The following is a 26,677-nucleotide window of genomic DNA, read 5'->3' on the forward strand; positions in this document are numbered from 1 at the left end:
TTTTCTTTTTATAGGACACTGTCTTGGTGGAAAAATCTCTGTTATTTTAACAACAAACGCACTCTTGTTATTGTAACATAAAACACGATTGAATGCACCTAAACAAAGTAGAACAAACTAATTAATCAGGAGCCATCTCATCTGTACCACACCAGAATGGGCTGCATCTGTTACTAACGGCTTAGCTGGGATTGAAGCAATCGATGTTAACATAACATGAAAGAAGAGAAGGAGGGTTAAAATTCTTGAAGATATTTTTTAATAATAACAAACACTATCCAGGGATATGATCAAGCCTTTCATAGTCAGCCTCGGGGCTATTGTGACAGGGAAGGTAGCTGTAAATGCTCATGGTATGCCTCTGAACCTCCCAGTCATGAATATGTTACTGTGTAAGAAGGAACTGAAGATGCTAGTTTACACCAAAGATAGACACAAAATGCTGGAGTAACTCAGTGGGTCAGGCAACATTTCTGGAGATGGAGAGCAGTTTGATAAAGGGTCACAAGATATGACAATGGGATCTTGATCATCTGGGCTGCTGAGCCAATGAATGGCAAATGGAGTTTAATTCTGATAAATTAAACTCATAGCAAGGCATGGCAAGGGCGGCACAGTGGCACAGCTGTAGAGATCTGGGTTCAATCCTGGCTATGGGTGCTGTTTGTATGGAGTTTTGTACGTTCTCCCTGTGACCGCGTGGGTTTTCTCCGGGTGCTCTGGTTTCTTCCCACATTCCAAAGACGTGCAGGTTTGTGGGTTAATTGGCTTCTGTAAATTGCCCCTGGCATGTTTGATGCAAAAGTGGGATTACATACAAATAGTGTGAGTGGATGATCAATGGTCGGCGTGGACTCAGTTAGCCGAAGGCCTGTTTCCATGCTCTATATCTAAATGCAAAGTGTTGCATTTTTTTAAGACAAACTGGGGTGGGACTTACACAGGAAATGGCAGGGCCCTGGGGAGTGTTATAGAACAGAGACCTGGCAGTGCACGTTCATAGTTTCTTGAAGGTAGCAGCACTGGCTGGCAAAGAAGGCATTTGGCACACTTTCCTCCATCGGTCAGGGTATTGAGAACAGAAATTGGGCCACAGGAACTGCAGTGTTACAGGAGTTGTGACATTGTGTTAGCTGTACAAGAAGTTGGTAAGGCCACATTTGGACTATAGTGTGCAGTTCTGGTTGCCTCGCTGTCGGAAGGATGTCAATTAACTGGGTGCAATTCTCGGGGGGTTTAAGTTAGAAGAAGAGGCTTGATTGGCTAGGATTTGTCTCTGCACCAAGGAGGCTGAAGGGTAACCATACTGAGGTTAATAAATCATAAGGGGCAGAGATAAGGTGAATAGCCACAATTTTCCTAAGGATACAGGAATCTGAAAATAAATGGCACTGATTTTAGGTAAGAGGGAAAAGAGTTAAAAGGGACCCGAGAGACAACGGAGGGTGGTGGGTAGATGGAACAAGATGCCAGAGAAAGTGAAAGAGGCAGGTACAATTGCAACAGTTAAAAGGCACTTGGACAGGTGTATGGATAGAAAAGGTTTGATGGAATATGGGCCTAATGCAGTCAAGAGGACCTGCTCGTTTAGGCGACTTGGTAAACAAGGATGAGTTGGGCTGAACAATCAGGTTCCTTATGCATCAGCCAACCAGTCACAGTGTAAACTGGGCAAGTGTGTTTATCAGGCAACTGGTCATGACCTTTGTCTGACAGGGTTTATGTCTGGTAACCAAACACAATGTAAATTGTGTAGGATATTACTAGAATTGGTGACATTCAATATACATTGAACATTTTTCCCATAATTAGCCTGCAGAAATCAACATGTTTATCCTTCTGAAAATCTTTGTAATTATGCACATGGTTTAGTGGAAGTAGCTTGTAAACTACTGTGTAACAGAAGTTACTGCAATAACATGATTCCTGTTTTTAAAAAAACCTATTTGAAATTCTCACTTAAATTAGAAAAAAATATATATTTTTTGCAAACTTACTATTGCAATTAAAAAAATGATCCAAAGGCAATACCAACCCAAACCTGCAAACATTATGCTCCCTGTTCAATAAAACGACACAAATATTCATGGGCAGTTTCTTCTAGATCCAGGGACAGTTTCAATAACTAGAGCACCGTCCTGAGTTGAGTTTAATTTAGTTTATTGTTACGTATATCGAGGTACAGTGAAAAGCTTTTGTTATGTGCTAACCAGTCAGCGGAAAGACAATACATGATTACAATTGAGCCATCCACAGTGTACAGATACATGATAAAGGGAGAGGAGATTAAGAAGAGTATAATAAGAAATCCTGCTGTGGGAGTAGAGATTTAAAAGAGTGGAGCAATAATTGTAAGCTACCATCTACCTCATTGGAGACCGTCGGACTATCTTTAATCAGACTTGCACTGGACTTCTTCTTACACAATTCCCTTTATCCTGTGTCAACTAAACTAAACTAAAGTGAATGTTGCAGACTACTTTATATTCATTACTGAAATTGTAAATTAATAGGCCACTGTGCATCAGCATTTCATCAAACATGTCGTGCAGTGGGAACCAGCGTTTTTCATGTACCAATGAATAAACTAAAGTGGCAGACCCACGAGCAAGATTACTTTGATAAAAGACAAGGGGTGGAGACCTTCAATCAAGGGGATTGCCATTCTGAAGTGAGGAATTCATAATTTATTTGTTTCAAACCTTTGATCAGACCCCATGCAAAGAATTGCTTTCAGTTTGGGCACTGAAGCTGAGAAAGATTGATTAGTCTTTCTAGAAACATTCTGCATATGCAGAAAAGTGACAGTGAGGTTTTAACATTAAATTCTGAGAACAGATTGCGCACACTTGCTTTCTATTTCTTGACATTGAACATTGATCCTATTGAATTATTTGAAACAACTCAGAGATTCTACAGAACATTCATCGCAACATTATTTCCTCCTGACAAAAGTACAGGATATCGGAGCTAAAATAGTAAATGCTTAAAATACTTTTGGTGATTCACCTGTAACATTAACTGTGTTTATCTGTTGATAAATGCTGCCCGACCTGCTCAATTACTTCCAGCATTATTTGCTTCATTTCAGATTTTCAGCATTTGCAGTGTTTTACTTACAAACAGCTGAACAAGCTGTTGTTAAACCTGCTACATTGGAGAGGGTAGATTGTAGAAACATTGAACTTCAGATGCTAGTTGATACACAAAAGGACACAAAGTGCTGGAGTAACTCAGCAGGTCAGGCAGCATCTCTGGAGAACATGGATGGGTGATATTTCAGATTGAGACCCTCCTTCAGACTGATTGTTTGGGGGGGGGGGGGGGGGGTAGAAGAAAGCTGGAAGAGAAGATTAGGGATGACTTACCTACAATTGTGAGGTTAACTTGAACTTGTTTGCTTCCTATCTTATTTTCTACCAGTAAATAGTAACAGCCACAGTCCTCATGCTTGGTTAACGAGATGATTAGCTTACTGCTGCTCTCTGTATTTTCTATTTTAATGTGATCACTCTCTTTAATCTGAAGAGGAAACAAAACAAAGGATGAAGTTAGAAAATCTTTATTTAAGTGTGCACAGTTTTAGCAAAAAGAACAGAATTCACCTCAGACAAATACCACAGATAACTCCACATTATTTCATAGTCATGCAATGTAGAAACAGACCCTTCGGCCTACTGAGTCCACGCCAATCAACATACACCCATTTACATTATTCGTACACTGTTCCCATTTTATTTCTCACCACATTCACAGCAAGTTCGCTGAAAAATTCCACCATAAACTTAAATGCTAGGGTAAATCTACCGTAGTCAATTTACCTACCAACCCCACACATCTGTGCAACGTGGGAGGGAAACACAGCAAAGATTCATAGTCATACAGCATGGAAATGTGCCCAACTTGCCCATACTGACCAACATACCCCATCTACACCAGCCCCACCTGCCTGTGTTTGGCCCATATTCCTCTAAACCTATTCTACGCATGTACCTGTCTAAATGTTTCTTAAACATTGCGATAGTACCTGCCTCAACTACCTCCTCAGGCAGCTAATTTCATACACCCACCACCCTTTGTGTAGAAAAGTTACCTCTCAGGTTCCTATTAATTCAGAGGAAAACCGTGCGATTAATTGCAAACTCAACACAGACAGCATAGAACATAGACAAGTACAACATAGGAACAGGCCCTTGGGCCCACAAAGCCTGTGTCAAACATAATGTCAACATCTACTCTTATCTGTCTGCACATAATCCATGTCCCTCCGTTCCCTGCATATCCATGTCCCTTCTTTACCATTCTATCTACTTGTGTTGTCACTTTCAGGGAGCTTGAACATGAAGCATAGAGTGAGGAGGTGTAGATCAGAATGGTCTATTTGAGAAGGTCAGGTCGGTGAGGCTCTTGAGAAACATTCTGTTCTCAAAAGTGAACATGCCTTAATGCATTCATAAATTTTGCAAATCAATAATGTAGCTTCTCCACAGCCCAAAACTGCTCACAATATTCCAAATGTAGCCTCACCAGCACTGGATAAAGCCTCAACATTAGTTCCTTGGAGCATCTTTAGTTAGAGGGAGGTGAATCTGTGGAATCCACTGCCACAGACAGCTGTTGAGGCTGTCACTGTGTATTTTTACGGCGGAGGTTGACGGATTCTTGATTAGTAAGGGTGTCAAGGGTTATGGGGAGAAGGCAGGAGAATGGAGTTGGGAGGGAAAGATAGATCAGCCATGTGTGTGGGAAGGAACTGCAGATGCTGGTTTATACTGAAGATAGACGCAAAGTCTGAAGAAGGGTACCAACCCGAAACATCACCTATTCCTTTTCTGCAGAGATGCTGCTTGACCCGCTGAGTTACTCCAGCATTTTGTGTCTTTCTTCGTGAGATCAGCCAATTGAATGGGGGAGTAGACTCGATGGGCCGAATGGCCCACTTCCTCTCCTATGATTAACGGAGTGAAGAGAAGGAGAAGATTACCTGTTTCCTAAACTTTAGCCACGTGTAGCTGAGTGGTGGTGTCCCGGCAAGCTTCAAAAACAGTTCTGCAGACTCGCCGGCTCGGACCTTCATGCTTCCAGGGCTCTGCAGTATCTGTGGCGGGATAGCTGTTGAAAGCAAACATCACATTGCGAGATGAGGGCATTTTACTTGTTCTGTGTGACTACCTCATGCCCTTTAGATAACAAATATTCACAGTGAGTGTAAACGGGATAAGGTTACAATTCCGGACACAAAATGCAGGAGTAATTCAGCGGGTCAGGCAGCATCTCTGGAGAAAATGGACAGACGATGTTTCGGTCCGGGATCTTTCTTGCCATTGATCGGACTGAACTGGGCCCCGACCCAAAACATCGTCTAGTCCATTCCCTTCACAGATGGTGCTTGACCCGCTGAGTTCCACCAGCACTTTGGGTTTTGCTCAAGATTCCAGCAACTGCAATTTCTTATCTGCAGCAATAGATCTCTGGTTTCATTGAACCTCATCATGTTCTTAGTCTTTCTGCTGTTGATTAACATTCTAGGCATTTCTATTCTTAGTTAAAGTTTCATGTTATCTTTATTTTATTCCAATTTTAAGCTCAGACAAAAATACCCTGCCTTGCCAAGGCCACTAAAAATTTATGGAAGAATGTTAAAAGATTCAGTAAACTGTTCCTTTCACTTTACTGTTCATTAAGTTCATTAACTATATTAAAAAAATGGATTTCTGCATGACTGAACCTGTGTTAAAGGCTAATTATCTTTTAGCCATAAGAGATTTACTTTTGAATTTGCTGGCTTCATTCCCGTAAGTTCAAAAACTAATGCTAGATTTAGTGAATAAATACTCCACAGGGTCACAGCTGAGCATCAACATATTTTATTAATCTGATAACTAAGTAGGAAATAGTTTGTAAAATGGACGTTTCTTGTTTAATCAATTGTAAATTATTATCCAGCTGGGATAAGTTCAGGTCAATTTTCCACAACTGGAAACACATGGAAATTAGTAATCTTGTTCTTCATTAGGCACCTGTGTTGTTAAATTTCCTTTAGTAATACAATTGAACAGCCCAGACAAAGGGAGAGAATTGTTGGCAATAAATTGGTGATCAGGACTATTTTTGTAGGCAAAAAAGTTGCCAGAATACACAATTAATACGTTTTTTAACTTGGTATGTCTTACTGGTGCATGTCATCACAGAGAAAAAGCACTCATAATAATAATAAGGGAGGCACAGTGGCGCAGTGGTAAAGCTGCTGCCTTACAATGCTGCCTTACAATTCTTCCCAGCTGTTATCAGGCATCCTACCACAACCAGAGCAGTGCTGAACCACTATCTACCTCTTTAATGACCCTTGTCCTATCCTTGATTGGAGTTTGCTGGCTTTACCTTACACTAAACGTTATTCCCTTATCATGTATTCATACACTGTAAATGGATTGATTGTAATCATGTATTGTCTTTCTGCTGACTGGTTAGCACGCAACAAAAGCTTTTCACTGTACCTTGGTACACGTGACAATAAACAAACCTGAACTGTGGATAGTGCTACGTGGTGATCACTGGACAGCACGTACTCGGTTGGCCGAAGGGCCTGTTTCCACTCTGTATCTCTAAAGTCTAATAAGGGCTGCAAGGTCTCAGCTCAGAATGATAATGAACAGAATACAAAATGACAGTTTGGCATAAAATAAAAGAAGACTAAAGTAAACTTGCTTTCTTGAAATCAAACATCTTACCTAGTTTTGGAGGAGTTTTGGGAGTTGGCTTCTTTTTGATGGTGGCTTCAGCTAAAAGAACATTTAAAAATATATGTAAATTGAGGTTCTCAGTATAAAAATAAATCAATAATGAGTTTCCCGTGATTCAGCATCATTGGAATTTAATGCTGCATCTTACAAAGCATTTAGGGGAACAGTTAAAGTAAAGGTGAATGTTGTTGCAAGCACTCATTCACAAGCCACAACTGTGCAGCATGTCCATTGGCTGGATAGCACACTACAGATATGCTTTTCACTGTACCTCAGTACAACAGGACAATAATATACTTGACTAAACTAAGCACAGCTATGAGCAATTAAAGTGAGTGTTTGTGTTCTACTGATTGCAGTTCAAAGACTCAGTGTTCAGGCATTCTTGCCATTTAACAGGTCAGTGTTAAAGGTCATGGAGTATTACGTTTGAACATTGCTTTAGGTTTCGAAGTTACCATCTTCTTGTTTGTGTGTGAAAACTATTTCCACCCACACTCATTTATTTTTTACGCCAGGAGAAGAATAACAATAATTTCTATTTAGAGTCATAGAGCCATACAGCACAGAAATGGGCCCATGGACCCAACGTCCATGCCGGTCAAGATGCCCATGTCTAAGTTAGTCTCACATGTCTGTGTTTGGCCCATATCCCTCTAAACCTTTGCTGTCTGTGCGTGTTCGAGTGTCTTTTAAATTAAGAACTAGAGGACAAAGTTTGAAGATGAGAGGGGAAAGATTTAACAGGAATCTGAGGGACAATTCTTTTTACACAGAATTGTACTTTAGGTTTGTTATTATTGTCACATGTACCAAGCTACAGTGAAAGGTAAAGGACACACAATGGTGGAATTCCCCACCTCTGTGATGGAATTCTACATGTGGAGCAGATTAAGAGGAAGATTCACTACATACAGCACAGCAGCATCTAAGAAAAACAGTTTGTCATGCTGAGTGGATACAAGGAATTGCAGGTGCTTTAGTTTAGTTCAGAGATACAGCGTGGAAACAGGCTTTTCGGCCCTCCCGGTACATGCCGACCATCGATCACTCATACACTAGTTCTATCTTGCACACCAGGCACAACTTACAGAAGCCAATTAACCTACAAACCTGTGTGTCTTTGGTATGTGGGAGGAAACTGGAGCACCCAGAGCAAACCTACGTGGTCACAGGGAGAGCGTACAAACTCTGTACAGACAGCACCAAGGTCAGAATAGAACCCAGTTCTCTGGTGCTGTGAGGCAGCAACTCTACTGTTGCACCATTGTGCAGCCCCTGGTTTGTAACAAAAGACACAAAGTGTTGGAGTAACTAAGCTGGTCAGGCAGCATCTCGGGAGAACTTGGAGAGGTGAGGAGAATTTTTGCAAAGAAGCCAAAATTTTATTCAAATCTTTGAATCTTATTCAAAGTAGGTCTATAAAATGGTTCCAACCCAAAACATCACCTTATCCATGTTCTCCAGAGATGCTGCTATTGAGTTACTCCGGCACTTTGTGCTTTTCTTTGGCATCCTGATTGGGCTTCGCTAACATTGCCTATATTTAGAGAGCAGAAGAAAGTTAAGGTGGGCTGTTGGCCGTATGAGGACAAGAGCAAACTGTCCGATCAAGGGCGGTTGGCTTGATTGTAATCTTAATTGTGGCAATCCTGACCAAGACTAAATCATGAATCAGCAAATGGTCGAATGCTATATAATGCACAGCAGGAGGCTATTTGGCCCAGTGGTCCATACTAGCGCTTTGCAAAGTCACTCTATTGTTGAGAAGAAAGGGGGACCCAGCATGGGGGGTCCGCCAAGAACAAAGGAGGGCCCGATGGGGGGAGAGATGAAGAAGGGACGAACATTACTAAAAGTATACTTAGTCGGCGCCTTTGTGGCGACTCTGTTGTGTACTTTGTATGCAAAAACAAAGAATTTCACTGCAGCTCAGTACAAGTGACAATGAAGTACCATCATCATCAGCGTCCCAGTCCTCTGCTGAGCTGACACAAGCTGGGCTTCGCTGGTTCCTAACATCGGTGAAGCTGACAGCATTGAGGGAAGCCATTTGTCTCATTGAAAGGCGGCTCCTGCATAGTTACTCACTATGTGACGCAGTGCCTTCTTCATCCTTAAGCCCCACCAAACATCCTTTCAATATTCAGTCTCCTCTTCATACAGGAGGGCTCCTATCCCAACTACTCTCAGTGTTAATAATGAAATGCTCCTCTTCTCCAGTGTTCTTGCCAATGATTTAAAATCTGTAATATCTATTACTGACCCATCTGTAATGTCTATTACTCCACTAAGTCACCTATTAATCTTTCATACAAGGCGAGCAGTAACGTCTCATATTTTGGCAAACAGGTCAGATACAGAATGTAAGCATTCATTTTTCGTGTTTAGTCATAAAAATGCAAGGTGTTTGCAGCTTACTAAAGTGAATTAAGACATTATTAGTTTAGTTTAGTTTAGTTTGGAGATACAGCGCGGAACATGTCCTTCGGTCCACCAAGTTTGCGCCGACCAGTACATTAACAATATCATACACACTAGGGACAATTTACAATCTTTACCGGAGCCAATTAACCTACAAACCTGTACGTCTTTGGAGTGTGGGAAAAAAACGGAGCACCCGGGGAAAACCCTCGCGGTCATGGGGAGAACGTAAAACTCCATACAGACAGCGCCCATAGTCAGGATTGAACCTGAGTTTCCGGTGCTGTAAGGCAGCAACTCTACCGCTGCATCACTGTGCCGCCCCCTAAATCTTCCAACTACCATATTCACATACATGTAAAAAGATCTGCATGATTTGGTTTTTGACTGCCCTTATCTAAACACAGTATTGTTATTCTAGGATCAAACCCCAGTCTCTGGCGCTGTAAGACAGCAACTCTTTCACTGCGCCACTGGGCTGCCCTTTTTCTTTTAAAGAATTTTCACCAACCTCCTCTAGCACCTCTCCAAGGCACCAATGTGACTGACTTTAGACTTTTAACTGGGTATCGTGTTCAGCACGGACATATTGAGCCAGATGGCCTGGTCCTTTGCTGTTCTATTTCAAGTGTTTGCTCTCAGGTTTCGGAGTGTTGAGAAATGCGATCTAACGGTGGAGTTTTTTTAGTTAGAGGGTCGTGAATCTGTGGAATCCATTGCCATGGACGGCAGTGGTGGCCGTCATTGGGTACTTTTTCAAGTGAAGATTGATCAGTAAGAGTGTCAAAGGTTACGGGGAGAAGCAGGAGAATAGGGTTGAGAGGGAAAAATAGATCAACCATGATTGAATGGCGGAGTAGATGCAATAGGTTGAATGGCCTAATTCTGCTCCTATGTCTTATAGTCTCTTATGGTCTCATCCCCAACAACTATTTAAGAACTATTTACCAATTTGTTGTGACAGTGTCTGACACAAAGTCAGGTTATTTTACTGTAACAAAGACCTGTCATCAGACAATTCAATGACTCATAGAGGAATCTGATAGCCTTAACAAACCATAAACTAAAATTGTTTTTTTAAGTTTTGAATCACTCTAGAATCTAATATCTCACAAGAGTATAATATCTATCTTGAAGGTATTTATTCACAAAATGCTGGAGTAACTCAGCAGGTCAGGCAGCATCTCGGGAGAGAAGGAATGGGTGATGTTTCGGGTCGAGACCCTTCTTCAGACTGACCCGAACCCGGTCTCGACCCGAAACGTCACCCATTCCTTCTCTCCCGAGATGCTGCCTGACCTGCTGAGTTACTCCAGCATTTTGTGAATAAATACCTTCGATTTGTACCAGCATCTGCAGTTATTTTCTTATAATATCTATCTTGCTCGTTCTGATTGATCTACTAACATTCATTTCTCACATACAGACACGATACTAATCAGGTCTGCTTTAAGATCATTGCAATCAATTAGATTATTTGTTTATTTCTAAATTAACTTGGACATTCCTTTTTGCAAGTTGGGCCAAGGGTTTGGCATGATGCATTTTGCAAACCTCAAAGATAGCCTTGAAGCTGGTTACAAGCACAATTATAGATATTTGTATTTTTAAACCAGCAAACCAGCTCTATTTGGGATGCAAATTGCTGGAGTAACTCAGCAGGTTAGGCAGCATCTCTGGAGAACATGGATAGGTGAAGTTTCACAGAGTGCTGGAGTAACTCAGCGGGTCAGGCAGCTTCTCTGTTAAACATGGACAGGTGACGTTTCAGGTTGTGACTGTTCAGCATATTCAAACTATTTGGGAATAGTCTTGAGTACATGAATGAAAAATTATCTTATTCTCTTTCCTCACAGGCATGTTTTCAAGATGAAGACAATTGCCGTTTTCCAATTCTCTACAAAATATTTAATGTTGACATGAACACTGTCTGAAGAAAGGTCCCGACCCGATATGTCACCTATCCATGTCCTCCAGAGATGCTGCCTGTCCAGCACTTTGTGTACTGTGCAAGATTCCAGCATCTGCAGTTCCTTGTGTCGACATGAACACTGCGCACAACTGCTTACATTCTTATTATTCAACTCGAAGCAATGCGACATCTAATCGCTCCCGCAAGTAAGGCCATCTCTCTGAACAACACATTTCATCAGTTTCTCCAACCTCCACACAGCATGTTCAGATAGACACAAAGCGCTGGAGCAACGCAGCGGTTCAGGCAGCATCTCTGGAGAAAAATGATAGATGACGTTTTGGGTCGGGACCCTTCATCAGACTGAAGGTGGGGGTTTGGGGGGGGGGGGAGGAGTGTGTGAAGAGCTGGAGGTGAAAGAAGACCAGGACCAACCAAGGCCAGCCACAAATGACCTCAGGCAGGGCGGTCAGTGCCTGGTAATTCCATTGTTGGCTAGAGAAAGTGTGATTTCAAGAGAAACAATGTGGAGAACTGTGGAACTGGTACACCTTCCCGAGCCAACAATGGACCTACTACTCATCGTCCTGCCTGAGGTAATTTGTGGGTGGCCCCGATCAGTCCTGGCGTTTTCTCACCTCCAGCTCTTCACCCCCACCCACCCCTCCCCCAACCCTCTACATTTCAGTCTGAAGAAGGGTCACGACCTGAAACGTCACCCATCGTTTTTCTCCAGAGATGTTGCCTGAGTTACTCAAGCACTTGATGTCTATCTTGTGTATAAAGCAGCATCTGCAGTTCTTTGTTTTTACACTGGGTCAGATACTTTGGTGCTCTCTCCAGAACACAGGGATGCCATCAACAGTTTGTTACTAATCCAGGTAAGTGTTTAATCATTAGGTTATTTACATGTGCCAGGATAATTAATCAATTGAATGCTTTTGCTGTAAAAGGCCAACATGTCCGCTCTTGTGGCCTCAGTGTTAAGATATAATATGTCATTTTGTTGTACATCAAGAATTGGAAAGTATGTGGGAAAAATAAGCATAAAACATGCCAGAACTAAAGTAAACCAAGATGAACCTTATACAAATGAACCAAAATCATATTTGCATTTTTCTCCAACTCTATTTTGAAGAAGAATGCATAATTCATTTCTCTTAGTTTACAGAAATAGCATAGAAACAGGCCCTTTGGCCCACCGAGTCCACGCCGACCATTGATCACTTGTTCACACTAGTTCTATGGTACCCCACTTTCTCATCCACTGCCTACACATGAGAGGCAATTTATAGAGGTCAATTAACCTACAAACACGCACGTCTTTGGAATGTGGGTGGAAACCGGAGCACCCGGAGGAAACCCATGTGGTCACAGGGAGAAAGTGCACATCCCAATCAGACAGCACCCGAGGTCAGGATTGAACCTGGGTCATTAGCCTGTGAAGCAGCAGCTCTACCAGCTGCACCACTGTGCCGCCCACCTGCATTCATAAGCATTAAAATCCCATTATTCCAAATTTGTCGTGATGAGATGTAATCTGCAGTACAGTGGGTGGTTTGTGAGGCAACAGTTCTACCAGCTGCACCACTGTGCCAGCATTTTAGATTGGGAGAATCTTGTGAATTAGGCAGCAACTTGAATATTATTACAAAGGTAGAATGAGGTAAAACATTTGGCAGAAGGAGAAACGTAAGCCTTGTTGCTGGTGTTAAAACTAAAGATGGGCCGATTGTAGTTTGCTTCTTTGCACTATTTTGTCCAATTCAGGGCAGCACAGTGGCACAACGGTAGAGCTGCTGCCTTACAGTGCCAGACCGTGGTTTGATCCTAACTACAGGTGCTGTGTGTAAGGAGATTTTATGTTCTCCCTGTAACTGTATGGGTTTTCTCCGGGTGCTTCAGTTTCTCCCCACACTCCAAAGGCATACAGGAGGTTAATTGGCTTCGGTAAAATTGTAAATCGTCCCTAGTGTGTGGGATAATGCTAGTGTACAGGGTGATCACTGGTCGGTGTGGAGTCGGTGGGCCAAAGGGCCTGTTTTCACACTGTATCTCTAAAGTCTAAAAGACAATTAAAATCTTTCACTGAAAGTCCATTTTCCATTTCAAGTGTCATTAACATTTGGTTGCAAATACATTCAGGACACTTTGCTGGACTACCTCTGCTTTTTTTTTCACATTTTGTGGGGGCATGTAAAGACTAAAAATATTTCTCCAGGGATGCCCATTTTTGGTAATATTGAAAATAGCAATAAAATTCTGCCAAGGAAACGCTTCAATCCACAATTCATTCCACTCTCACCTTACTGTCCAAAAATGTTTCAGGGAATTCTTAGCAATTATTTTATGGCCATTCACACCACGGCACTTCAAAATAAACCAGGGTATCTCACTTCTGTTTTGAAGCACAGACACACTATTAGTATCATTTGTATTTTTTTTAAACTAAAATAACAATATTTAAACTATGGGACAGAAGTCTTTCAATGTCTTGGAGAAAGTATGAACTTCAAAAAGAAAGAAAATCTAATTCAATGTGGTACTGCTATACCATACTACAACAGCCCTGAGGATTGGGAATACATGTGGGTCAAGTTCATTTCTTGGCACGCATAACTAGTGCCCACCCAAATCAGGAGGCCCAAGCCCCAAGGTTCAACAGAAGTTGGAGAATCACTCTACATAGTTCATCTGCCTCTTCCGAATTCTCCCCTTCCGCTCCCACCTCCACGTTCAGTCTGAACAAAAGGTTCTGACCCGAAACGTCACTACTCCTTTTCTCTAGAGATGCTGCCTGAACCTTTGAGTTAATCCAGCATTTTGTGTCTATCTTCCAGATTCTGTTTGGGTTGTACTTTGGGAAGACGAGAGAGTGATCAAATCATGTGAAAAAAGACACAAAGTGCTCGAATAACTCAGCAGGTCGGACAGCATCTCTGGAGAACATGGACGGGTGCCATTTTGGGGTCGGGACCCTTCTTCAGTCTGATTGAGAACTTTGCTCAAAATTCCAATGTATTCATACAGCAAGAAAACTGGCTCTTCGGCCCATTTTCCAAGCTGACCAAGATTCCTATCTAAGCTAGGCCCATTTGCCCATGTTTGGCCCATATTTCTCTTGGAATTTCTTCAGATATGATATGATACGATACGATAGAACTTTATTTATCCCAGGAGGGAAATTGATCAGATCATATTAGTTAAGAAAGCATTCTGAATGCTCGAGTGGTTGAGGAAGCAAGTACAAGAATAGGTTCATGCGCCAACTATTTAATCAATGCGTTATAGAAAGATTGTGAGAGTCCTTACCAACAGAAAAGGCTTAACAAAAACTTGATTGAGGTCAGAGAGTCATAGAGTGATACAGTGTGGAAACAGGATCTTTGGCCCAACTTGCCCACACCAGCCAATATATCCCAGCTACACTAGTCCCTCCTGCCCGCATTTGATCCATATACCTCCAAACCTGTTCTATCCATGTACCTGTTTAACTGCTTCTTAAATATTGGGGTAGTCCCTGCCTCAAGCACCTCCTCTGACAACTTGTTCCATATACTCACCACCCTTTGTGTGAAAAAATTACCCGTCAGATTCTTGTTAAATCTTCCCACCTTCACCTTAAACCTATGTCCTCTGGTCCTTGATTCACCTCTCTGGGCAAGAGACTGTGCATCTACCTGATCTATTCCTCTCATGATCTTATACAGCTCTATAAGATCACCCCTCATACCCCTCTAATCCTGGCAACATAAATCTTCTCTGTACCCTTTCCAGCTTGACACCATCTTTTCTATAACATGATGCCCAGAATTGAACACAATACTCTAAATGTGGCCTCTACAACTACAACAGGACCTCCCAACTTCTATAATCAATACTCTGGCTGATGAAGGCCAATGTGCCAAAAGCCTTTTTGACCACCAATTTATCTGCGACTCCACCTTCAAGGAACCATGCACCTGCACGCCTAGATCCCTCTGCTCTACCACACTATCCAGAGTTCTACCATTCACTGTGTAGGCCCTTCCCATGGTAAACTTCCAAAAATGCAATACCTCAGATTTCTCTGTATTAAATTCCATCAACCATTCCTCAGCCTAGCCGGCCAATCGATCAAGATCCTGCTGCAATTTTTCACAACCATCTTCACTATCTGTAAAACCACCCACTATCATCTGCAAACTTGCTAATCTTGCTATGTATGTACTCATCCAATTCATTAATACAGAGGTATATAAAATTATTAGAGTCTGTTAAAATTTCAAATTGACTTATTTTCTTTATTAGAAGTGTAAGTAAGTTGGGTTCATGGATGGAATGTAACAAAAAGAAATATCAGAGGAATTGAGGGATGTTTTTCCACCCAAAAGGGTACTTGTGCAGAAAGGAATTGCAGATGCTGATATTTATCAAAGATAGACACAAAGTGCTAAAGTATCTCAGCAGGTCAGGCAGCATCTCTGGAGAAAAAAGATGGGTGATCTTTCGGGTCGGGACCTTTTAGACTGAGAAGGGTCCCGACCTGAAACGCCACCCATCCTCTTTCTTCAGAGATGCTGCGTGACCCGCTGAGTTACTCCAGCATGTTGTGTCTACCTTCAAGCTTTAGAACTCACTCTCTTTAAGAGTGGGATGGCAGAAATCTTCATCACAACTAAAAAGCATTTGGATGAATGCTTGATGTTGTGAAACCTGCAAGGCTAGATAGACCAAGTGAAAAGTTAGAACAGTCCAGATTGTTCCTTTTCTCTGCCAGTATGGATTGGATAGGCCGAATGTTCTCGTGCTGTGCTGTTCTACGATTCACTGAAGATGTCTGTGAATTGCTACAGAAATTCTCATAGATATCTCATAGATGAAATTAAGCCCTTCTCTATGTTGATATTGAAGGGTTAAAATGTATTAAGGCACACGAGTTAAAAAAACTGTTAAGTGACTTATCTTGTTTTTATGTTTTGCCAATAAAGCCCTTCTGAACAGTTTCTTATTTTGAATAGGAATGCAATTATCCCATTAATTAGAATGCATTACACTATAAGGTTTTCTAAAGCTTGCTATATAAGGTTAATTCTGCAGGCCTGTGTATTTTCAGGGAGCAGTACAATTGGATTAGTATTGCTTGGAGTCAGCAGGACACAGGGAACTCAACAGATGAGGAGTATTGCAGATTATTGTGGAAGCAGTGGAGCAAAAATGTTTTGATAAATGATAAAGAACTTAAAATCTTAACTCTTCTCTCCCTTTGCAGATCCTGCCAGTATGTGCACTACTTGCTCATGGATTTCTGGCAGCCTAATTTAATTAAGCTGTTTGACGAAGAACTTGGGAAGTTTCAAAAGATGCTTAAATCACCGCATAGTAAGGTCAGAAGGTCATGTGATAGGAGCAGAATTAGACCATTCGGCCCATCAAGTCTACTCCGTCATTCAATTATGGCTGTTCTATCTCTCCCTCCTAACCCCATTCTCCTGCCTTCTCCCCATAACCCCAAATACCCGTACTAATCAAGAATCTGTCTATCTCTGCCTTAGTAGGCTAAGATAGCAACATAATATTATAAATGGAATTAAGAAATGTCTTTATACTTTAGAAATGCAGCGCAGAAACACGCCTTTCAGACCACCGAGTCCGCGTTGACCAGAAATCGCCACGTACACTAGCACTATCCTCCACACTAGGAACATTAAAAAATGTTACCAAAGTCAATTAACCTACAAACCCGTACATCTTTGGAGCGTGGAAGAAAACTGGAGCACAAGGGGAAAACCCATGCGGTCACAGGAAGAACGTATAAACTCTGTACTGACAGCACCCATAGTCGGGATCAAACCCGGGTCTCTGGTGCTGTAAGGCAGCAGCTCTACCACTGCGCCACTGTGTTGCCCTACATGATGTGGATACAAAAGTTGCTGGATGGAAGGCAAAGGTTTATGGTGAATAGTTACTAAGTTCATCAGACTGGAGGCAATTTTGAGGTGAACACTGGGCAGTTCTCCTCACCACATTACAGCAAAGATGTGCAGAGGGGGTTCACAAGGATGTAATCATGACTGGTAAATTTTAGCTCTGAACAAATGTGAGATTGTTTCCCTCAAGAAGTGGCCGAAGGGGATTTTATCTGGGAAATATAAACCCCTGAGGGGTTGAATTGGAGTAATTCAATTCACTCCAATTGGAGTAATTCCAATTTTTTTTCCTTGGGTTATAGATTTGAAATGTGCAATAGGATAGTTTATGAGGAGATAAGGACAAATATGTTTCTCTGCAGGGTAGTAGGAGTCTGGAACACACTGCCCAAAAGGGTGTAAGAGGCAGAAGACTTCAACGCTTCTCCAAAGTCCTTGCATGTGCCGATACTGTGGTGGAAAGTAGGATAAGGTCATTTTTCAGTTGGCACAGACATGATGGACAGAATGGCCTCCAAGGTCATAAGGTTTCTGTTATTCTCAGATGTTTTATGTGCACCTTAATGTTATGGACGCAAGTTCAAAGCTTATAGATAACACAAAATTCTGAAAGTTAGCAAACAATGATGGAAATGTTAACTGTCTTCAGAAACTCATTGATCTCAACTGGATTATTGTTTTTATCTCAGGGCATAACACTATTGGAAGTTTGTCAAAGCTTTAGAGGTGGTGTGGAAGATGTCTACTGGAATGGTATCCTGTCAAAGCGTGACTAGGATGCATTCACATTCTTCCTATAGTGTCATTGATTTTAATCTGTTATGTTGTGGAGAAATTGGGGTTGCCCTCCTTGGAATCTGGAAAGTTAAGAGGAATCTTGGCAGAGGTGTTCAAAATCATGAATGAATTGTTTGTTTAGAGACACAGCATGGAACCAGGCACAGATATTGTGGGCCAAAGGCTTGTTCTTGCACTGTACTGTCCTATGGCTGAGTTGTTCAGCTACCTCAAGGAGCTGCAGTTGCTGAGTCATTAGAGGTTCGGATACAAAGGTTTTGGGCTACAGGGCAGTCATTTGGCCCAATGCATCCACGTTGATCACCAGGCACAACGAATGAGTTTCTGCCTCACAGAGCCTGAGACCCGGGGTCATTCTGACTACGGGTGCTGTCTGTTCAGAGTTTGTTCGTTTTATCTGTGGCACCATGGGTTTTCCTCGGGCGCTCCAATTCCCTCCCACACTCCAAAGTCCTACAGGTTTGTAGGTTAATTGGCTTTGGTAAATAATGTAAATTGTCCCTGCTGTGTAGGAGAGTGTTAATGTATGGGATGATCGCTGGTCGGTGCAAACTCGGTTGGCCGAAGGGTCTATTTCTGCGCAGTATCTCTAAAGTCTAAAGGCTAAAATCAATCACCTCTTCACACTAGTTCTATGTTATCCCTCTTTCTCATCCAATCCTTACACAATGGGACAATTTTAAAGAGGCCAAGTAACCTACAAACCCGCACATCTTTGGGATGTGGGAGGAAACCAGAGCACCCAGAGAAAACCCACACGGTCACTAGGAGAACGTGCAAACTCCACACACAGAAAGCATCTGAGGTCAGGATCGAACCTGTGTCTCTGGTGCAGTGAGGCAGCAGCTCTACCAGCTGCACCATAACATTGGAAACAGTTCCCATGGATTAAATAAAGAAAGAAATCATCTAGTGAAAGAAGGACCACCAATCAATGGATGAAGAATTTAAAATGACATGGGGAAGTGAAAACTAAACAGAGAAAGGGAATTTTCCACACAGAAAGTTGTGGCCGGGAATGCATTGCCTGAAGAGAGGTGAAAACCTTCATCAGGAAATTGGATAAAATAATAAAACGGAAATAATTGCAAGGGGCAAGGACCAAGTTGTAAGATGAAGAATTCATTAAAGTACCAGCATAGGCTTGATGGACCAACGGGATTCCATATCTTCTTTATGATCCTATTATTCAATTATTCTAAAATAACAGCCTTGATTCTGTGTGCAGTGTTCCATGCAAACATATCACATTATTTAGCATTTGAATTACTTAGAGTTCATCATAGTTCAGAGATGTTAAACATAGGTTGCATAATTTTACAACTGCAATATATGATATATTTCTTCCAAATCCACAGAGAAATAAATTATGCCGGTATCCACTTTCTATTTTAAACCTTTGTTAGAAATTGCTTCTGATATTCGATAAAAGAATACCAGGATGATGCCTGGATTAGGGTATATTAGCTACAGGGAGAAGTTGGACAGACTTGGATTGTTTTCTCTGGAATGCCAGAGGTTGCAGGGAGACCAGACAGACGTATATACAATTGTGAGAGGGATAGATAGAGTAGAGTGACAGAATCCACTCCCTGGATGGAAGAAAACAAATACCAGAGGGCATAGCTTGAAAGATGAAGGGGGCAAAGTTTAACGGAGATGTGCAGGGCAAGTTTCTTCCACACAGAGGGGGCGGAGTGCCTGGAACACGCGCCGGGGATGGTGGCTGAAGATATGTTAGTGCATTTAAAAGATTTTTGGATAGGCACGTGGATATGGAGGGAATGGAGGGATATGGGTTATGTGCAGGTAGATAAGTGATGACAGACACAATAAGCTGGATTAACTCAGTGGGTCAGACAGCATCTCTTGGGAAAAGGAATAGGTAACGTTTTGGGTCGAGACCCTTCTTCATACTGAGAGTCAGGAGAAAGGGAAACGAGAGATATGTGATGTTTGACACGGATATGATGGGCCGAAGGGCCTGCTCTTGTGCTGTACTGTTCTATGTTTACTCATTTCCCAATTTAAAAGTCTTTAAAAGAAGTAAACATATTACATTTAAGAATTCTCTTCCACATTTGTCTCTTCTTCAAAAGAAATAAATCATAATTCATAATTGAGAAAGTATGGAATTTGGACAGTTAGCTTCAAACTGCTGAACATAATCTTTTGATATTTAACATTCATAGCATAGTTTGAGTCACAATGAATAAATTCTCGTATCCTGCACCAAAGGTTAAAATAACATAATATATCATCATCACAAATGACATCTTCTTCAGTGAAAAGCCTTCATCTAATGGGAAAATAGCTGAAAGCAAATCCATTCCTTATTTGGGAACAGGTTGGATAAATGATCTCTACTTACAACAGTCTGTTTCTGAAGTGGGACTCGGAATGGATATTATCTTCATGGACTTTTTCTCAGTAGGTTTAGGAGTCTTTGGTTCAACTGCATCTGCAATACAATGATTATTGAAATGAATGATGAATAAAATTTGCTTTCCTTGTCTGGGTGCATATCAGTAGTTGTAAAGCATTTTATCTTAAAGATACAATTGCTTGAAACAAAATCAATGCAGCTTAATGAATCCAGAATTATTTTTAATTGGTTCTTTGGAAATAAACAGATTTAGGAATCTGCCCAGATTTTCGTGTGTACTTTCAATATCATGACAAATTTCAGCTTTTATGGTTTTTAAAAAGAAATCTTGATCAATATTTAGAACGGCATGGTGGCGCATGGTTGCTGCCTTACAGCGGCAGAGACCAGGATTGATCTTAACCAGGATTGATTTTTTTGTTGTTGTCATTGTCGTTCTTAAATGTACGTTTTGTTTTATTATTAATTCTGTGTATGTGGGGGGGTGGTGGGGGGGTTGGGGGAAACCTTTTTTTCAATCTCCTCCTCAACGGAGATGCGACCTTTACCGTGTCGTATCTCCGTTCGCGCTACGGCCTAACATCGTGGAGTCGGCGGCCTCCAGCTGGGATCGACCTCGAAGACTCCGGTCGCAGGGCCTGGACTTACCATCTCGGAGGCTTCGGCCGTGGGCCCTGCAGACCGCAACATCGGGAGTTCGCAGGTCCCTGGCTGGCGACCGGCTTTTGGGAGCTCCAGCCGTAGCAGCTTCGACCGCCCCGAAGCGCGAGGTACAATCAACCCGCCCGCAGGCCCTTCATCGCCCTGCGTGGCCTGGCCGCAGCACTTTACATCGCCCGGTGGGGGCTCAGGACTCTCATCGCCCTGCGTGGCTCGGCCCTGGGACTTTACATCGCCCGGTGGGGGCTTCAAGGGGTTGGGAGCCTCGACCGCCTCGTGGCGCCACGGGAGAAGAATGAGGAGGAGATAAGACTTTGCCTTCCATCACAGTGAGGGTATGCCTAGAGCAATCACTGTGATGGCTGTTTTGTGTAAAAAATTGTATCTGTGTGTCTTGTGCTTTTTGATGTCTGCTGCCGGACCCTGACGTGAGAGGACGCTGGCGTTGAGTATTCGCCGCTTTTCCGTCAGGATAGTTTGTCTGTTTGTCTTTATGTTAAATGTATTTGTAAAGCGCTTTGAGCATGTGATAAGGCGCTATATAAAATAAATATATTATTATTATTATTATTATTAACTATAGGTACTTGTCTGTACGGAATTTGTACGTTCTCCCCGTGACCCGCATGGGTTTTATCCGGTTCCCTCCCACGCTCCAAAGACGTTCAGGTTTGTAGGTTAATTGGCTTGGTATAATTGTAAATTGTCTCTAGTGTGTGTAGGATAGCCTGAGTGTGCGGAGATCGATGGTTGATGCAGACTCGGTGGGCCGAAGGGCCTGTTTCCAGGCCCTATCTCGAAACTAAACTAAACAAAATGTGCACATGACAGTTTAGACATCTTACGTTTAATTGCATTTAAAGTCATTTCCATTTTGCTTTGCATTGGTGAGTGTTAGGTTTTTGAGGAAACTGGCTTTCTATTGCCGAGGCAAGTTGTCTCTGTGACTAGACTAGCGGAAGGAATTTTGTTTTCTTGTTTAATGACAGGAAGAAAAGACAAACAAGGCTGCGAGAGAAGAATGTTTTCCTCAGTGAGTTCTCAGGCTACTCAATGCTCTTACCAATCACAGTAACGGAACAAGCACATTCCATTTCCCCTTCAGGATTCTCAGCCAAGCATCTGTACTGGCCTGCATCTTCGGGCAAAATCTCTTCAATTGTAAGCGTACAAATTGATCCTGACAAATAAAAGCTTGTGAGAGTTCAGCGGCCACAAGGATTTTAAACTATGATTCAAAATCTTTACACATGGTTTTTGAGGGCACATTCGTCAACCCTTAATTTATATATTTTAAAAAATCTAATCTTTCGATAAGACTTTGTTACAAAAAGGTCATAACATTTTGCTTTAAATATTGTATTAAGATTTGCAGTACTGATATTAGCGGCAAAAAAAATAGTGACCAACAAATATGCTATCTTCACAACTTCAAAAGATTAAACTGAGGTAATCTTCAGAACTCTCAAAGATGAAACTTATTGTTAGGAAGCAAGTAAATCAAAAATGTAATTTTATCAAAAAATTCTGTCAGAAAATATGTTTTTAAAATTGAAAGCACAATGTTCTGTTTATAGACTTATTAACTGTTAGGAATACATAAATGGTGTAGGAAGGAATTGCAGATGTTGATTTATACCGAGGATAGACGCTAAATGCTGGAGCAACTTAGCCAGTCAGGAAGCATCTTCTCTGGGGAAAAGGAACAGGTGACGTTTCGGGTTGGAAACCTTCTTCAGACTGAAAGTCTGAAAATAATTAATATTTATTGTTGAATACATTTTAGACATTAACTGTTAAAAGTACATTAATTAGTATGGGTGTCAGGGGTTATGGGGAGAAGGCTGGATAATGGGGTTGAGAGGAAAAGATAGATCAGTTATGATTGAAAGGCGGAGTAGACTTGATGGGCCGAATGGCCTAATTCTGCTCCTATAACATAATATTTATTAACTTATTCCAAATAATTAATGTCTAAAAACAGAATATTGAGCTGCATTTATCAACGTATTACAATAAAGTTCAAACTTTCTCTAATTTTGGAAGTAATTTACCTTCTTGAGATATAGTAATGAACTTGGATGACTTGATGACCTTTCTATTTATAGTCCAGGTGACCATCGGGGGTGGGTTGGCCACTACTCGGCAACGCAATAATAACCGTTCACCATCCACTATCTGAGCATCCTTTAAAGTTTCCTTGAAGACAGGTGCATTGCCTGCACTCCCAGGTTTCTCCTCAATTAGCACACTGTCAACATGTGAACATCCACCTTTACAATCCTCGCCATCATTTAAGTCCACTTTTACAGGCTTAATGCTGCCGGCATCATTACTTGCCTCCTTGTCAGGGGAAGAGTTCTCCTTCGAGTTCAGGGAACTCCTGACGTCTGGCTGTGCTTGCTTTGGCGAGATCGCTTCTTGCGGTGAGATTTTGGGCATGTTCTTTTTAACCAAGACCGCCCGGAAATCTACCTGTTGTGGGCTTGAAATTTTCTTTTCATCTTCAAACAAATTAGTTGGCTTAACATGTCTGGAGAGAGAGTCTCTGAAGTTCATCTGTTCAGCCGGCCGTTCCTTCAGGTCCTCTTCGGAAAAGCTCTTGGTGATGACCTTCTTGCCCAGGACGCAGCGGAAGTCTTTCTGCTCAGCCTCTTGCTGTTTGAGCTGCTCGGCGGACTGCTCCTTGGTCTCGACCTTCCGGCGCAGCACTCCACGGAATGTCTTCTTGTTGTCGGTGCTGGCTTTGGATTCTTCAAGACTCCTTTTGGCAGTCTCGGCTTGATCAATATCCTCTATGCCATCACCGAAAGCCTCCTCCTTTCCAAAGGTGCTGTCTTCTAATTGTACCTTACCGCCACTGGCAGGAATGAAAAGGGAAAGAATTAACAAAAGTTCATTTGGATGCTGCAGAACAGCTCCCGGCTTGACAGAAGAATGTTTATAAAAGGGAAAGGCTTTTTACATGAATACAATCCATTATTACACAGCATCACTGATGACTTCAATGACCATGTAAGGGCATGAAAAAAAGTTGAGACAGACTGCCTGAGCCATAGATTTTTTGCACAGCTGTGTGATGTAAACAATTTCTTTGGTCACTTTTGGGGATTAGTTTTGAATCTTTTCCAGACTGGACTGACTGATTTCGGCATAGGCAGTGCAAAAATAGAACCCTCCCAAGTAATGTGGGAATCAGACTTACTTTTCCTTGGCATCTTCTTGGGAAAGGGAGTATTCTTTAACCACGAGTGACACATGGCAGTTACACTTGGCGACCTGGTTTCTGACATTTGTGCAAAAGAAATAACGTTTAGGTTAAAGTTAGGTTTGAAGAATATTTTGAAAATAGATCTAGGAATGATTGCATACATCTTGATTTTTTTTTCAAATGCGAATCGGACTGTTTAGATGAAGAGATTATACATTCTTGCTAACCCTTCATCACAGTAAGTAACCTCCGTGCAGAGAAACTGGAGCATAAATATTTGACCGTTTTCAAAGGAAAATAAACCTACTGCAATTAGCTGGCTCAAATTTGTAAAAGGGGATATTCTGAGGCTGTTCAGTTCCTTTGCCAAAGAAATGAACTCAAATAGCTCTGAGACCAAGTGATTCGAGGATTTACTGCTGAAAGTAAGAGAGGAGAGGCCCATATTAAGTTTCGACAATCTCTGGCTTTCCTCAAATGTTTAGTAAAATCATAAGTAGCGGGAGTAGCGGATGGAGCAGGGCATTTGGTCTATCCAACCTAGTCCGTGTAGTCGGCACAGTGGCACAGCTGGTGGAGCCGCCGCTACACAGCCGGACACCCGGTTCGATCCTGACCTCGAGTGTTGAGTTTGCACATTCTTCCTGTGACCACGTGCGTTTTCTCCGGGAGCTTCGGTTTCCTCCTACGTCCCAAAGACGTGCGGGTTTGTAGGTAACTTGCCCTGAGGGAGTGAATGAGGACGTGGGATGACATAGAACTAGTGTGAAATGGTGATCGATGGACGGCATGGATTCAGTGGGCCGAAGGGCCTGTTTCCATGTTGCATCTCCAAAAATAAAACTCCTCTTCATACCTGATCCCCATAATCCTTGACCCTGGTTTAGCCCCAAATCCTTTTCATCCCAACCTTTAAATGCCTCAGCAATTGAAGCTCCCTGAGGTAACTCAACAGCTCAGTCATAGAACTGAACCGTATAGCACAAGATCAGGCCCTTTGGCTCACAATGTCTGTACTGAACGTGATGACAAGACCATTGCTTATCTTTCTGCACACAACCCATATCCCTCCATGCCCTGCGTATCCATGTGCCTATCCAAAAGTCCTTTAAATGTCATTAACGTATCTGCTTCAAACACCATCCCCGGCAGCACGTACAAGGCACTCACCACCCTCTGTGAAAATAAATTGCCCTGCACTTTTTCCGTAACTTTGCTTCTCTCACCTCAAATCTATGCCCTATAGTTGTGATTTTTCAACCCTGGGGAAAAGTTTCTGACTGGGGTTTGCACGTGGGTTTCCTCCCACATCCCAAAGACGTGCGGGTTTGTAGGTTAATTGGCCTTCTGTAAATTGTCACCCCAATGTGTGGGGAGGGAATGCATGTGGGATGACATTGAACTGGTGTGAATGGGTGATAGAAGGTCATCATGGGCTTGGGTTCAGAGGTATGGCATGGGAATAGGCCCTTCGGCCCGAGGGTCTGTTTCATGTTATACCTCTAAGAAAACAGAAGTTGACCATTCAGCCGCTTAAACCTGGGCCACCATTCAATAAGAGCATGTTTGAGCACCACTTTCCCTCACTTCTTCCATACCCCTTTATTTTCTGACCATCGAAAATCCATTGAAGCTTATTTGTAACTATCTATGACAAACTATGGGCGGCACTGCATGCATTGTGAAAACCTGCTCAGAAATTCAGGAATATTTTATCCATTTGCAGTAAAATAAGTTATACAGACAGAACCTTTTCACTACTTACAGGAAAGTAAGTGCTTCATTTATATATAGTATGATTGTTCTATGAACAATGATTTAGGATTTGTAGAGCTTATATGCTTCGAGCATGAATACAGACACCCGACTTACGCAATGGGCGACTTATGTAAACTTGCACTTAAGTAAACAATTCAGTGCTCAGTCCCTAGTGCAATCGAGGCAGTTTGTGATTTGTCCAACACTGCACCATCACTCAAGTTTAAATCAAAAACAAGCCGGCAATGGCAGTGGTGATTACCCAGAAGATCATGCGCCACAGGAAGTGCCCCGGGCGCATCCGGAAGCCACTGAGACAATTAATACTCTCAATAGACAATAGGTGCAGGAGTAGGCCATTTGGTCTTTCGAGCCAGCACCGCCATTCAATGTGATCATGGCTGAAGTGCTGGAGTAACTCAGCAGGTCAGGCAGCATCTCTGGAAGAACGTGGACAGATGATGTTTTGGGTCGGGACTCTGCTTCAGACACAGTGAATTATTTTGGGCAGGGGGTGGGAATGGTGAATCCGACTTACGTAAAATCTGACTTATGTAAGGGTTCGCGTAACATCGCCCTGACGTAAGTCGGTGAGCGCCTGTAATGGAGAGAATGCACTGGAAACGTACTTGAGCCGTATTTCATACAGACCGGAATGGTGCAATTGGACATTGTTGATGAACAGCGTAAATACATCATCATTCTGCAGGATTCTGCAGCCTTCATCGATTTCAACCTCTTTCCCTTCCTTCAGCCACTGTACGGTTGGGAACGGGTCTCCAGCAATGGCACAAGAGATGAGGACTCGTTCACCTACACATGAAGTCATGGCTTTGGGCTTGCTGATAAACCAGGGTTGCGTCCCGTCCTGAGGCT

The 26,677-nt window shown here is 42.2% G+C and overlaps 1 protein-coding gene across 1 annotated transcript in view; it reads right to left on the reverse strand.

Moving 5' to 3' along the window:
- LOC144595939 (myosin light chain kinase, smooth muscle-like) overlaps positions 1-26,677 on the reverse strand; it is a 237,239-nt gene that overhangs the window by 51,019 nt on the left and 159,543 nt on the right. Inside the window, exons 15-22 of the mRNA XM_078403888.1 lie at positions 26,431-26,677; positions 24,038-24,118; positions 22,887-23,692; positions 21,896-22,012; positions 20,158-20,247; positions 6,732-6,782; positions 4,985-5,112; positions 3,369-3,522 (exon numbers count right to left, since the gene is read on the reverse strand). Of these exons, the coding sequence (XP_078260014.1) occupies positions 3,369-3,522; positions 4,985-5,112; positions 6,732-6,782; positions 20,158-20,247; positions 21,896-22,012; positions 22,887-23,692; positions 24,038-24,118; positions 26,431-26,677 (1,674 nt within the window). The remainder of the gene's footprint in view (positions 1-3,368; positions 3,523-4,984; positions 5,113-6,731; positions 6,783-20,157; positions 20,248-21,895; positions 22,013-22,886; positions 23,693-24,037; positions 24,119-26,430) is intronic.

This window comes from Rhinoraja longicauda, chromosome 8 (genome assembly GCF_053455715.1).
Source record: "Rhinoraja longicauda isolate Sanriku21f chromosome 8, sRhiLon1.1, whole genome shotgun sequence".
NCBI lineage: Eukaryota > Metazoa > Chordata > Chondrichthyes > Rajiformes > Arhynchobatidae > Rhinoraja > Rhinoraja longicauda.